General features: G+C 50.8%; 4 protein-coding genes across 4 annotated transcripts; 2 read left to right on the top strand and 2 right to left on the bottom strand.

Annotated features, from left to right (window-relative positions):
• Window positions 1-69: 69 nt before the first annotated feature.
• Window positions 70-2,648, bottom strand: COCSUDRAFT_22862 (farnesyl diphosphate synthase). The gene is made up of 8 exons (XM_005648993.1): window positions 2,550-2,648; window positions 2,334-2,444; window positions 2,185-2,226; window positions 1,992-2,078; window positions 1,698-1,814; window positions 1,313-1,546; window positions 981-1,121; window positions 70-810 (listed from the first exon to the last, which is right to left on the bottom strand). The coding sequence occupies exons 1-8, from the start codon at window positions 2,637-2,639 to the stop codon at window positions 613-615; spliced, it is 1,020 nt and encodes a 339-aa protein (XP_005649050.1). The 5' UTR covers window positions 2,640-2,648; the 3' UTR covers window positions 70-612.
• Window positions 2,649-3,303: 655 nt separating this feature from the next.
• COCSUDRAFT_61936 (hypothetical protein) lies at window positions 3,304-6,030 on the top strand (the record flags this gene model as incomplete). Its single annotated transcript, XM_005648994.1, has 8 exons — window positions 3,304-3,309; window positions 3,492-3,563; window positions 3,708-4,037; window positions 4,153-4,295; window positions 4,604-4,818; window positions 5,241-5,408; window positions 5,689-5,734; window positions 5,865-6,030. 8 exons carry the CDS (start codon window positions 3,304-3,306, stop codon window positions 6,028-6,030), a joined length of 1,146 nt encoding a protein of 381 aa, XP_005649051.1.
• Window positions 6,031-6,891: 861 nt separating this feature from the next.
• Window positions 6,892-10,590, top strand: COCSUDRAFT_40887 (hypothetical protein; the record flags this gene model as incomplete). The annotated part of the gene is made up of 7 exons (XM_005648995.1): window positions 6,892-6,940; window positions 7,295-7,401; window positions 7,659-7,744; window positions 8,433-8,635; window positions 9,100-9,318; window positions 9,670-9,818; window positions 10,270-10,590. The coding sequence occupies 7 exons, from the start codon at window positions 6,892-6,894 to the stop codon at window positions 10,588-10,590; spliced, it is 1,134 nt and encodes a 377-aa protein (XP_005649052.1).
• Window positions 10,591-11,562: 972 nt separating this feature from the next.
• On the bottom strand, window positions 11,563-13,388 carry COCSUDRAFT_61938 (hypothetical protein; the record flags this gene model as incomplete). The annotated part of the gene is made up of 5 exons (XM_005648996.1): window positions 11,563-11,742; window positions 12,162-12,317; window positions 12,551-12,725; window positions 12,976-13,115; window positions 13,362-13,388. 5 exons carry the CDS (start codon window positions 13,386-13,388, stop codon window positions 11,563-11,565), a joined length of 678 nt encoding a protein of 225 aa, XP_005649053.1.
• Between the last annotated feature and the right edge of the window lie 278 nt (window positions 13,389-13,666).

The raw sequence follows: 13,666 nt of genomic DNA on the forward strand, positions 1-13,666 counted from the left end.
GCGAGGAATGCTTTTGCTTCGCCTCCTTGGCATATGCCATGCGCATGACCGTGTGACACACTTTACGTAATCTGTACCGATTTACTCAGTCCACTTACAATAGGGAGCACTCTGCGCCAAACTGTTTAGACCTGAACTTCAGCAGGGAGGACAACTCCATGGAATAGATTAGCCATGCATGGCAGCAACCAGTGTGCGCGTGTAAATGACAACGTGAATTCAGCATCATGCTATGATATATACCCACGGGAGGATCCAAAGTATCTCTGAGAACACATGCGCCATATCATGATCAGGCATGGTGCTGTGACAAGCTATGATCACACTGCGGGCTCCAAAGAAGACATACTCCAGTACTCAGAACAGGATCTTCAAATTGATCATGTGCTTTATTTAGTCACCTGCTTGAGCTCTGCCCAATCAAAGAGGTGCAGAAGCAAAAATTTGAGGCGTCGCTCTGCTGAAAGTGTGCCAGTAGGCAGAATTGCACCATGATTTCCAGGGATTTATCTAGTTACTAGTAGTGTTGTAATCAAATACGGCTCACTGATGCAGCGCTCTCAATTCTCAACAAATAGCACACACGCTTCAGTCATGGCATGGTAATTATTCTTACTTTTGTCGCTTGTAGATCTTTTTTAACAGCGCCGTGAAGACCTCTGCAGGCAGCTCCTTCTGCGTGGAGATCTCTGCGCTAAGCTTCTCATAGCTGGCCTGCTCATACTCCTTGAACACCCGCTCCAACTCCAACTCGACAAAGACTTCCTTAATCCTCTGAATGGACTCTTCATTGTCTCTGCCATAGTGCTCCTGCGCCAAAGACAGTTGTCTCCCCTCAGGCACACAGCCACTGCAGCAAGATGTAGAATCTTCAACAAAGGGAAGTGCCAGAGGAGGAGAGCATTATAGTATACCCTAGCAGAACTTGAAAAGTTGGCAGAAGTAGGGACTTCATGCAACAAGATGGAGGAAGGTCACACCTTTATGACCTCAAGCTGGGCCGCACTGGCTCTTTTAAGGGCCTGCACCACAAGCCACGAACACTTGTTGTCCTGGATGTCAGTGCCCACTTTGCCGATCACCTCTGGGTCGCCATAGCAGTCCAGATAGTCATCCTGGATCTGTGACACAACAAGTCTGTGTCAAGCAGGATTGCTTTTTCTCGCGGGGTGCAAATCCCTCATGCTTCAAGGTCGGTCAAGCAGAAAATCACAATTTGACTGCCTGAACATGTTTGAAACCTACATCACATCCAGAGTAGCAGTAATAATGCAGTAGGGCATTTACAAGGCAACACTAATTGCATGCACACCTGGAAGTACTGGCCCATCTGGATGCAGATGTCCTTGGCTGTGTTGAAAGCAGCCTCGCTGTTGGTGCCCCCAACAAGCAGGCCGCAGACGACAGGCAGGTAGAAAGAATAGAAAGCTGTCTTGAAGGTGACAATTCGAAGGTAGGTCTCCTCGGTGTACTTGGACAGATCCACTGTGCCAATGGGCGCTGTGGTGATATCCAGGAGCTGCCCATGGGCTGTCTGATGCGTGGTCTGCATACAGAATACAAGTGTCATTCATGCGTCTCAGAGGTGTGACTCGATACTGGAATCTCAGGCAAGCAATACGGTGTTTCCTGATCTCGCATGGGCTGCAAATTCTAAGAAGGTAGCAGCTTGGGAGTGCAATGGGAGGGGGTTGCACCTCGTGGAAGAAGTCTAGGAGCAGGCCGTAGTAGGGCTTCTGCCCAAAGTGCTTCTTCAAAATGCGATAGATGCAGGACTCCAGAATGATGTAGTCATTGCATGCCACCAACCCAACCTGCCCATGAAACACCCTGAACTATGAACCTGCTTGTGCCCGCCGGCCAGCCCAAGAAGCACCAAGCACTGACAGATCATCAGCGGCACTTGGCGGTGTCCAGGTTTCCATGCACACAAAGCAAAAGGATGTATAAAGGCACTGTCAATATGGGCTGATGGAGGCGAGCAGGCGCACCCCCTCGGCTCTGTACCAACAGGGCTGCCCCCTTCGAGTGATGGAGTTGTCCATGATGTCGTCTGCCACCAGGAAGAAAGCTTGCAACTGCATAGAGAGGATTTGAGATAGTCAGATTGTTAAGCCGTCAAAATTGAGCATGGTGGAAGTGCCTGTGGTATCAAGACAGTCAGCATGATAAAGAGATGCTCACCCACTCGATGCACCACCCCAGAACATTTGCCTCAAACATTTGCTGTTCTGTCACCTGCACCCAACAAATGACGGATCAGAAGCACATGAAGCAGTTTAATTACGCAGCAAACTTAAGCAGATGAAGGGTCAAGGAGCGTCTATGAAAACCATTTCAGTGCTGTTGAGGGGTCTTGCCTCGTCCTTTTGTAGGTGTCCCAGGATGTCCCCCACGGCTAACCCTCGGTTCAGCTTGCCTCCTGGAACATTGTAGTCCAGCATCTGCAAGTGAGTATCCCAATTGATATCAGTATTAATCTGCTGTCAAGCAGAGCGTTGACTTGTTCATTTGCCCATTACAGAGAGCGCGGTCAAAGAAGCAATTACCCTGCGCATGTAATCCGCTGAGAAGGACGGTTGGCCAGCAATCAGCTCATCAGCGACCAGCTCATCCGTCAGCACTGTGTATACCTTCATAAAATCCTGTGTTGCAAACAATCAACACCTTCAAACAGGATTTCAAAGAGGGCCATCAAATATATTATAGATGCACTGTGTAATTCTAATCATTGCAAGCAGAAGGAGCATTACACATTGACAAAGTACGTGAAAGTATCACTTCCTGAAGCAAGATCACACTCAGAGGTTGCAGTGTTGCCCCTCACCTGCTTAGTGTTGATGATCTTAGCCGATCCATTGCTCTGAGGATCCTCTGGGATTGTGACAGTATCTACATACATTTGCAATTTATCTGGCACAGCCAGAGGCGCCTGTGTGGTGACCATCGCACAGAGCTTCAGCACTCCCTGTCTAGACCTAATTTGCTTGGACACCCTCTCTGCTGCTCTAGCGGCAAGCAACCACATACGTTACAGGAATGTTAGATGCATGTCCGCTTCAGTAACGCGCAAGCATCGTTGATGCGCAGAGCGGGTCAGTGAGTTGGCAACAGGGAGAGGAGGGAACGGCAGGGACAAAGCATGCGCAGCAGCAGCTGCATGCTTGGCGCTGTATTCTATGCCAAATCTTTAGGACAGGAATACATCGCAGATTCTCAGCTGTATCTTTGAGGTGTTTCCAGATCCATCGCGTGAAGGTGTTTCAATTTACTGCGTCACTACCCAGTACAAGGTTTGCCTCGATGGGTGTGTGAGACACATATGGCGCATCTCTCAGGCTTCGATATATTCGATCTATCAGGCTTCGATAGATATAGCTCTTCTGATATAGTATATGCGCGTTTTGGCAGGGCTCGAAAGCCATGAGCATAGAGCTCGCTCAATCCTAAGTGTCAGAACATGCCCATCGTCACCTTGGCGCAACTCCGAGGCCGAGGAAGGGCCAGGCGCGGTAGAGGGCGAGGCCGAGGCAGGGGAAGAGGACGAGAAGGCGGCCAACAAGGTGTTGCGATTGATCTTTGTAGAACTTGTGCTTCAGGTTCTGGCTCCTGCACTGCTCTGTGCTTTGATTGTCTTATTAGGTTGAGAAGACAGACAACAACAATATATTTGGAAGCTGCGATTTCTTTTTGGATGCCTTGCAGAGGCGGATCCAGAGCCGAAGAGGTCCTTCCAGGGGCCTTCTCGCAGCCTGCTTGGGGGAGGCCCACAGGAGGAGGAGGAGCACGACCCTGACCTGGATGGCCTTGGAGTCTTTGCCAGGGCTCCTCGAGGCACCTACGAGGATGCTGTGGAGCACCTGCAAAGCATACAGGATGAGGCAGCAATCAACGCTCTTATGGAAAAGCTGGAGGCACAACAGGCCGACGCTGAAGAAGGAAGGGATGCGCCAGGCCCGGCAAGGATTGGCGTGAACGGCCGCACGGCTGCTGCAGATGCTCAGCAGCACATGAGCAACCAAAAAGGGGCAGCAGAGGTGCGTTGGGCAATCGACTACTGTCAAATAGCTGTACCAACCGAGATTTGCGGGTTTTGTTTGGCTGAAAGAAAATATCGGGGAGCCGAGGAGATCCATGCTTTCTGTCCTACAGGAAAATGAGGTGGTTGACCTTTGCGACAGTGATGCCGAGGATGCTCAACCACAGCCAAAGCGCAGCTGCAATGCGCACAGGGGCTCAACAGCGCCGGCACCAGCAGTTGCTAGCACTTCTGGGAGAGTGCAGCCCCTGTGCAGGTGAGAGCAATGCAGCGGTATTCAGTCGGCAGCTCAGACTTTGCCTCAGCACACTTTGTGCAGCACTTCTTGATTTTGCATTGATGCCTTGGATCTATTTAGTAGTATTGCAGCGCTTTGAACATCTCAGGGTCTTGTTTGATTCTGCTTTGATAACTTCAATCTAGCTCAAAATAGTGCAGCGCCTTGTTTACCGGTATCATAGAGCACTCTTTGGTTTGCATGGATGCGATTGATCCAGGCAAAACATGTGTATTCTCTTCCTCAATAGTGCAAAGGGATGTGGCAGTCACTTTGTTGCGTTGTAGGCCTCCAAGGCAGCTGGGGCTACGCGAGAGGAACTGGGGAGGCACGGCTGGCCGCGCTGCCTCCGCCAGCAGCAGCAACTGGATGTTTGGGGGTGAGGGCGCGTATGTGCCGGACCCGAACGCAGCGCCGGACATGCGCCTGCGCCTGAACGAGACCGTGCATGTGCTGGACGTCGGGCTGATCCGCCACCCTGCGCACGCCCTCCTAGACAGCGGTGCGCAGCTTACTCATTTGTGCTGTGTCATCACGGAATGTGCAAGACCTCAGAAGTCAGTTTTCCCTTCCTGACGAGGCACTGTCCCCTGTGATAGGCCTTGCATACTTGACAACATCTGCATGACGATATCTGGTTGCTTGTTCAGCATGAATGTCTTGCAGAAAAATGTGCAATCGGCGGGTTTGGTAGCAAAGGTACTGCCTGATTGGAGGTGCACCAAAGCCTGCAGAATGTGCCCTGTCCTCCTTGAAAGGTCAGCTGAAGCTGTCTTATGGAGAATATATGGACAGCCTTCAGAACATTGTGTGAACTTCGTCTGAGGCAGCCCTCTGTTCTTCTTCTGGCACTCACTCGCCCTTGATATCTGCATATATTTCCTCTGCATTCATGTTCACCACAATTTGTGGTTGTTCCTGCAGGGAATGGTGGCTGCACACTTATCAAGCGGGCGCTGGCAAGGCAGCTGGGTCTACTGGACGAGTCCGGCTGGCCCACACAGGCAGGCAGGCGGAGCACAACAGTACGTGGAGTGGTGGCAGGCGCCACAGAGAAGATCCCTCTCATGAACCTCACCTATGAGCTGCGAGGTGAGCCCTGAACAGAACGGCTCCGTTGCCAAGAGCTGCACAGCGCAGCTCTTTTGCACAGCACAAAACTACGGTGTCTCTCTGTACAACTTGGACAGAACACAAGAGGTTTTGAAAAATTGATCTGAACTCTATATAAGGTTCTGATGACTCATGCACTTTGACTTATGCTCAGTCTTCAACCATGCCCGGGCCACCAAAATCCGCGCAATTGAATGGATCTGCAGCGGCTGTGACTGTTGCCAGGAAGAATCTGATGTTTTGGTGTTGTGCCACGCAGGCAAGAAGATGCACGTGACTGTAGGCGTCACAGATGCCAGCCTGGGGTGAGCATCTGTTCCGCCACAACTTCTATCCAAGTACACGGTCGTGTGCAGGCCTCCTTTCTAATGCATTATCTTGACCTCTGCTGTGACGGCTGCAATGAGTACGTGGCGGTGCAACTGGACTTCTGAGTATTGCTGCATTCATTATTATTATTATTATTGTTGTTGAAGTTGTTGTTGTTTCTATTATTATTATTATTATTATTATTATTATTATTATTATTATTATTATTATTATTATTATTATTATTATTATTATTATTATTATTATTATTATTATGATTACACGTTTTTGAATCCTAAAGAACTTGGTACGTCAAAGCGTAAAGGACTAAATATAGCTTTCCAGTCTTCTCGATTCTTGCTCTTCCTCCACCAGTTGCTGCATTTGCAGGTGCGATTTGCTGATCAGTCAGCGAGAGATCTCGGAGTTCCTATCTGATGGATTCATTTTTGATGTCCGGTAGGCACACAGCGCAGCTGGACAGCTGCCAACTGCCAGTCCCTAGCTAGAGCTTTTCACCTCTGGCTTTCTTGTGCTAAGGCCACTGGGGTCCGGCTTGTCTTCCAACCAAAACGCATGCATCAGTCTGTAGAATAGAAGTGCTCAAGTTGTTGATGTCAACATCATCAGTCTGTCATTAAGAATAATAAAACACTTGAATAGAGGTGTCTGGATCTGTACATGTGCAATTTTGATTAGACCCTACTGTGCAGCTGCAGCCATGGGAATTGCCCGCAAGCTTGTAGAATTGCAAGCTTGCTGTGTGTAATGCTGTTAACGTGACTTGCAATTGCCCATGTAGTCGACTGACGTCATCCTTGCTACTAGCATGCATGCTTGTAGCAACATTACTCCCAGAAGATGGCAAGCCTGCCTGTCTTAGATACTGTCCAGCCAAGGTGCACAACCCCGTGGGTCACATGCATCGATGGGAAATCTCAAAATCTGCCACTCCTGCAGGAGTCTGACCCCCAGACATACACAAAATTGGTTCAGGCCCTACACGTGGCGATCCTTCCCAAAGAAAGCAGGGCGACCGCATGCAGACATTGTGGGATTAGTATTGAATCGCTGTTGGTGTGCCATTCACCTTCTCTTTAACAAGTCGTGGACATCTCACGACAGATAGGTGGTCGAGGCAAGTCTAGGAAGCATGAGGCGACACGCCGCTTTGGCGTGCCTGCTCCTGGCCGTGTTTGCAGGTGCGCACGTCTCGTGTTTCGCCATTTTTCATCCATGCAATCAGGGCGACTGCTGTTCATGGGCGAGTGCTCTATTCCAGAGGCGCCGATCAGGGCCTTCGGCTGAGCGTGCTGGGGCACCAGCGATGGGTTGCTTCTCTTGCTTTCTTGGACTGGGATTGCCATGTGATCGGCCGTCAGAACGACGCTGAACGTGTTTCTATTGCAAAGGCGGCTGAGGATTGCCATCCCTGTCGAGGTTTCTAGAGGATCCAAAAGGAATCATATAAGCAGAAATTTTCCGACCTATTCTGCTGTGTGTTGTTCTGTTCGCGCACTGCAGTGCTTTTTCTTGATGGTTTGCGCTGCTACCAGGGAACGAGATCAATCAGGCGATAGGACAGCAGCCTCTCCAGCTTGGTGAGGGCACGAACGAGCCTGAAGATGAGCCTACGCTGTGGACACCTCTTCGCAATCTGTTGGTGCGTGCAGCACGATCGTTTCCACCTCTGATGTTGACATCACTGGCTTCTTGAGCGACCACCTCGACCATCAGTGCTCAAGAAGGCAGTGACATACGAGAAGATCATGCCCTGCAGCAAGCTCGCTTACCATGCATCAGCAGCACAAGTTGGAGCTTAGCCCGTTGTGCTCCTGCTGCCCACCCTTCATTGAGTCTGCACCAATCTAGAGTTAAAGATGGAGGGATCACAGTTGAATGTGATGTGCTATGCTGCAGCAATTCAGTTTCAGCGGTGGCGGGGGTGTCACCAGTTCGAAGGGGTCAGGCTCAGGTTCTTTATCCGTCACCGCCGACAAATCCAGGTACATTCCTTCATTCACTTTTGCAGGAGACAACCATCGTCCTACTGCTCTGCACCGCAGTGGGCGCTCAAGTATCTTGGGCGGTATTACATTGCTACGCGTGCTGTTGTTCTGCTTGGTAAAATGTCAAGGTTAAGCCTGCCCATTTGCATCATTGGCTGAACCTGGCAGGCTGATGCGCATATTTGCACTGGCCAAGTACACTAGAAACGTGTTTATACGGGATCATGGATGTGATTGTCGCAGTGTCATTTGCATGCATGCTGCGCAGCTCAATGAGCACTGATCACGGCTGGAAGTAGCGTCAAATGTGCCCATTTATTGAGTGATGCTCAGAGAATCGTCTGATGCCATTTGCAGCTCAGTGGATTGTGATCAGTTATAGTAGTGTGCTGCCACTTCCAGCTCAGTGATGCATGACCAATGGTTGGTATTGTGCTTGTCTATTTATAACTCCATAATAAATGACCAGTACCTGGTGTGGCCCCGGCTGGCGGAGGCGGTGCAATTAGTGAGCACCGTGCCCACGGTTGATCAAGTCTTGATTGGATCCGGCGAGGCCAACGCGGGGGCAATATCGTGGCAGACTTTGCCTGCAGCTTGTCTGCAGGACATGCCTTGCCTCTTGGCAGCAGAAGCGTGTTTTTACTGTGATAACATCAGTAAATTTCTGTGGTGTCATTTGCAGCTCCTCTGGCTCCACGCCGTCCTCGTCATCGGACACCCCTGCTTCTTCGTCATCAACCCCTGCTTCTTCATCAGACACCCCCTCCACTTCAACTACTGTGTCAACTTCCGTCGGCACCAACTCGGCCGCGGCGGCCGCCGGCGCTGCCGCTGCCTCGGAGGGCTCCACTTCAGCTTCCACATCAACATCCGCGGCGGCTGGAGGTGTGCTCAACCCTTAAGTATTTGTGTGACATGGAAGCAGTTTGGGGTTTGGAACTATCAGTCTGCATAGTGCCAGTGACTGTACTGCCTGGAAGTACCAGCCTCAAGAGTGCAACTGGGCTCTCTTGAATGCAACTGGGCTCTCTTGAGTATTGGGGCCTTTCAAGCTTCTAAAAAGATGTGGAGGAGAGGAGATATTTCGTGCTCTGCAGCTTGCAGATCCAGTGAGATTTGTCCACAACCTCACCTGAATGTCCAGGATTTGCATCAGTGCTCTGCAAGGTTGATGCCTGCCATGGCAGGGAGACTGTATAATTGCTTGACATGGCCATTGTGCTTCTCAGAAGTTTGCATGTCCCAAAAAAGGCATGTAGAATCCTCTGGCGACCTGGTGCTCAAACTGCTTAGGCAGCCGCTCCTTAAAATCTATCACAAGCCACATCTAACGTTTTGATGGCTTGCAGGTGACTCCACGTCATCGTCAGACCCGCCAGCCACCCCGTCTGATCCACCCGCATCCCCATCCGATCCACCCGCCTCCCCCTCAGATCCACCTCCCTCGGATCCACCCCCCTCAGATCCACCCCCGTCGGATCCGCCAGCCGCGCCCTCCAAGACTGTGGTTGTTACTAAGAAGAAATCTCCTCCGCCAGAAGTGGTCGTCAAAAAATCACCCACTCCCAGTGAGTACCCTGCCGACATGACCATAATATACTCCCCTTCCGTTTTGTACCTCCTGCATTACTGAGGACGGCCCTTCTCATCCCAGCAGCACTTTTCCTGCAATGGATCTAGTAGTCTAAACCAAATTGTAAACTAGGAAGCTGCCTGTAAGCATGTGAACAAACGAACTCTGTGCATCTGAGTAGACCTTGACAAAGTCTGTGGCACCTTAGTCCATGAGCGGAGCTCCGTATTGCACCTTGAAGCAAAAGTTTGTTCCTTAGCACAGGCTGAGTCAGGCGCTGTTGGGACTCTATTTTTTTGGCATCAAATTGGAGCGGCGAGCTGACTTGTCTAGGCTGTGTGCGCAGCACCCAAGATTGTGGTGAAGAAGGAGGCGCCCTCTCCGCCGCCACCAACCAAGATCATCCTGATCAAGAAGATCTACTCGCCACCTCCGCCGCCGCCCGAGAAGATTATTATCATCGTGCCGCACTCGCCACCGCCCCCCGCCAAGAAGGTGAGCACCGCTCTTTCTTTCAGCTTGCGCTGACATAATCGCTGACGTAATCGATACACGCGCACTGGCAGTCCCTGCATGCTCCTGGGGAGTGTCTTGAGCTGGCTACATTTTACTGGGTGCATCTAAACACGCACGCATTTCTTCAGGCCACTTTGGAGGAAGGCTGGCAAGATGGCTGTGTCCTGTCAGCGATCACATAAGGGTTCACGTCAGCTATACCCCACTGCTGTCCTGAGCAATGCTTAGTTTGCAGTTAGATCCAAGGCCTCCTTGTACTTAAAGAAAAAAATAGCAACGCGTTTTTTGGCATCCAGACGAAATTGAAGAACCCATCACCCGTTTTTTTCATATGGCCAGATTATATAATCCAACAGGTCCAGAGTTATGTGTTATAGCTCTCCGTTATTGTTTTCTCAACAAGCCACAAGGCCGCCTCGCATGCATGCAGGTGGTGGTTGTGCCGGCTCCCAAGACACCCAGCCCCACACCAGTGACAACCGTCAGCGGAGTGAGCGGCGTCAGCGGCACAACCAGCCCCGCCCTCACACCGGTGGTGACCACACCAGTCGCTGACGCACCCACAACAGCAACCACAGTCCCTGCCGACGCGCCTGAAATATCAACCACCCTTGCGGCCGACGCGCCTCTGAGCGGGACGACACCAGCGGCCGCGGCTCCGGCCACCGAGACGACGCCGGTGCCGGAAGTGCCGGCCGTGCCGGCCGGCGGCCGCCGCAGCGGCCGGTCGCGCCGCCACGCGCGCCGCTGACTCATCTTGAAGCTGCAGTCGCGCATGGCCTCTCCTGAGTGGGCTGAAGGATTCTGGGTGGGCCAGGAGGTTCCTGGTCTTTGATGCTTAGCATCATATATGTGAGGTGCAGCTGCGCAACCAGATCTGGGTGCTCATCTTTCAGACAGCCCCGCCTTGATTGATTCTTGGCAAGAATGAATTGGACCAGATGGGCAAACCCATATATATTGCTTTGTCACCTGGTAGATAGCTGTGTTAAATGATTGCACATGGACACTATCAGTTCTTTTATCCTGCTAGTATAGGCTCTGCCTGGAGCAGGAGGATGGCAGCTGGCTGCATTGTGCCTGCCAAAAGTATCCAGTTGGCCGGCTGGGCAAACACAGATGGTGATGATCATGCTTGGCGACAACATATATTCCTTACTGATTGTCACATGTGCTGTGGACTGTACAGTGTGCTATGGACCTTATAAGCTCAGTGGTCAGCTGCAGAGACGAGTGTCTTTTTTTTCCTTTTGTTGAGGCACGCTCAATTTAAAATTTCTGGGGTGGCTCAGAGCAGGATATTTCTTATGAAGGACAATTGTCTATGGTGATGAGAGGTTGCTATGGGTTGAAGTAGAGTATTCATACCTGGAAGAGAGCCTGCAAGCTGATGAGGCATGACAAAGGGAATGAATTTATAGGCTTTTCAAGACTTGAAACGGTAGGGCACTTCGATAATTTTGTTTGGGCAAATCAGGTGATGTGTGTAATATAATGCATTCCCAGCGTTTCAGCATATTTCCACGCATCCACACTGCTACAAAATGTTTAGGCGACCCAGCAATCCGTTTATGTTCCTTTTGCGTACATGCTGCAGACCGCGGTCTTTGATCCAGATCTTTATCAAGAATTAATCAGAAGAATGTTCCATCCGTTCTCAACAAGGCTTTGAATGCAGCAGACAATAAGTTCATCCATGATGAAGAAAATATCGACCATGATCTCAGCGGTTCTGCAGCATCGGGGGCACAAGCCACTCGAGCTCATTCATTTCGCGCACGGCTCGGTTGACAGCTGCGCGCAGGCTCTCTCCCTCTTGCAGGGCCCCCTTCAGCTGCTCCAGCCAGTCCACTAATCCCTCACATGCCTCGCGCAGCGTGACCAGCGCAGCTTCCACTGCCTCCTGCGCAGCATCCAATACCTGTGAGGTGACGGTTTGTTAAAGCAGCATGCGATTTGACCATTATCGTCCCTTGCGCTGCAGGATAGATACTCTTTCACCCTCACGGAAGCCCATCTGAAGAAGCGTCTCCAGTGAGTGCTCGCGGCCTTGGAAGCCCACATTTGCAGCATTGCACGCAGAGCCACTTACGATTGAGCAACAGATGCCCAAGCTTGCTACACATTTGCTCAGGGTGAAGGTTCCCTGCGTACGCCTGATCATGCAGCTAACACAATGTAATTAAGGAGAGGGGACATTACTTCACATTGAGAAGTATGCGCAATTCAGCAGTGCCAAGTGTGCGGTTGGTACTGTGCTGCCTGCCGATCCGACAGGCAAGCAACATTATAGGGGAAGATGTGCTCAGATGAAGGCGACACCTTTTCTGTGGCGCCGCCTTTGTTGCCATAGAGGGGGTCATCGATGTCCTGGCCGTCCGGGGTCATTATTTTAGCAAGCTCGGGGTGGAACTCGCCCAGCCGCCTCACCCTTTTCGAGTAGTTCCCCGTTGAGTTGATTGTGTCAAACACGCTCACCTGACCAAGTACTGCACTGTAAGCTCAACACAAAAGACTGTTTATCCGAGCTTCAGGGTCTGAATGAACCCCAGTGACACTCTATGCTGGCAGACTCGCAATGATAAGGACAAATATGTACAATGATGATCCAAAACGGCCCGGGCTGTCACAACCTGATCTAGCCTCATTCTATATGTATGGTAGCAGATCACATTCAAGAACAGGCAGGCCAGAACGACTGGCCAACACACCTCTCGGAGGACATCAGCTGCAGTGAATTTGTCCATGACCACCACAAGATCAAATTGGACAATGTCCTCTTCTGGGCTGAAGTGGCGGGCCTTGAAGTCCTCTGGAAGAGTGACGTCATTCCAAGCAGCCACCTCGCTCACCACTGCTTCCGGACCTTCACCCAAATTGTAATCCCTGCAAGAGTAGCATCAGCAAAGCAATTGTGAAGCATGACAGCCAAACAGCACCGCAGCAGCACATCCCTGTGCGGTCAGCAACTGCTGGGTGGTATATCCAATAGGACTTGGCATGAATTTCAAAGTGTGCAAGAGGTTGGCGGCACAATGCTTGCCTGGTGCCCTTAGATTCACAGAGTATTTGCTCTGAGAGTCCCCGCTCGTCCAAGATCTGGCGTGTGACTGCCTCTGCCAAGATCGATCTGCACACGTTGCTCTCGCTGACAAACAGGATCCTGGCTGCTGTGCGAGAACTCTCCCTCTCCACTTTCTCCTGAGCCCATGGTGTCGACCGGAACGCTGTGTCCACGAAGATTTCAGAGACATCTATCTGGTCGGGTTGAGCCTCCTGCACTGCAGAGAAGTCTGTCAGCTTTGCTTCTCTTGTCTTTGCTACTGATTGTGAAGGCAATAAGCATCGATTGAATTACCTGCTGCTCAGTTGCTCTGCATTGCACTCCTCGCTTTTCTGGCAATCTTTCAAATGTATTATATTGCACACTGGATCCTGCATTCAGATGGGCTGCACGCCCGGCCCTGGGACTATGTCTAGTACATGGTGATGCTTGATTGTTCCCTGCTAGAGTCACACGACCTGCCAGGTGATGATCGATCGCTGCATACATCCTTACAGAGTGATGTTCAGCGTCCTTTCGACATTAACAAGCTTTGCAGCGATGCATATATTGCGAGTGCAAAGGTGACCAGCAGCTGAGTCACCAACTTATCCCTTATCCATCATGAAATGCCAAACGTCAGAAACGTCAAAATCCTTCAAAAGTAGCTAGGAATTTGGCCCATTTTGCCTCACAATTGATCGAATCGACTGAATATATGCTTACAAATCTTTCTAATTGCAAATGAACAGCTCTAGCACCAGCTGTGCCCATCAGGATTTCT

The sequence above is a fragment of the Coccomyxa subellipsoidea genome, assembly GCF_000258705.1.
Source record: "Coccomyxa subellipsoidea C-169, whole genome shotgun sequence".
In the NCBI taxonomy this organism is placed as follows: domain Eukaryota; kingdom Viridiplantae; phylum Chlorophyta; class Trebouxiophyceae; family Coccomyxaceae; genus Coccomyxa; species Coccomyxa subellipsoidea.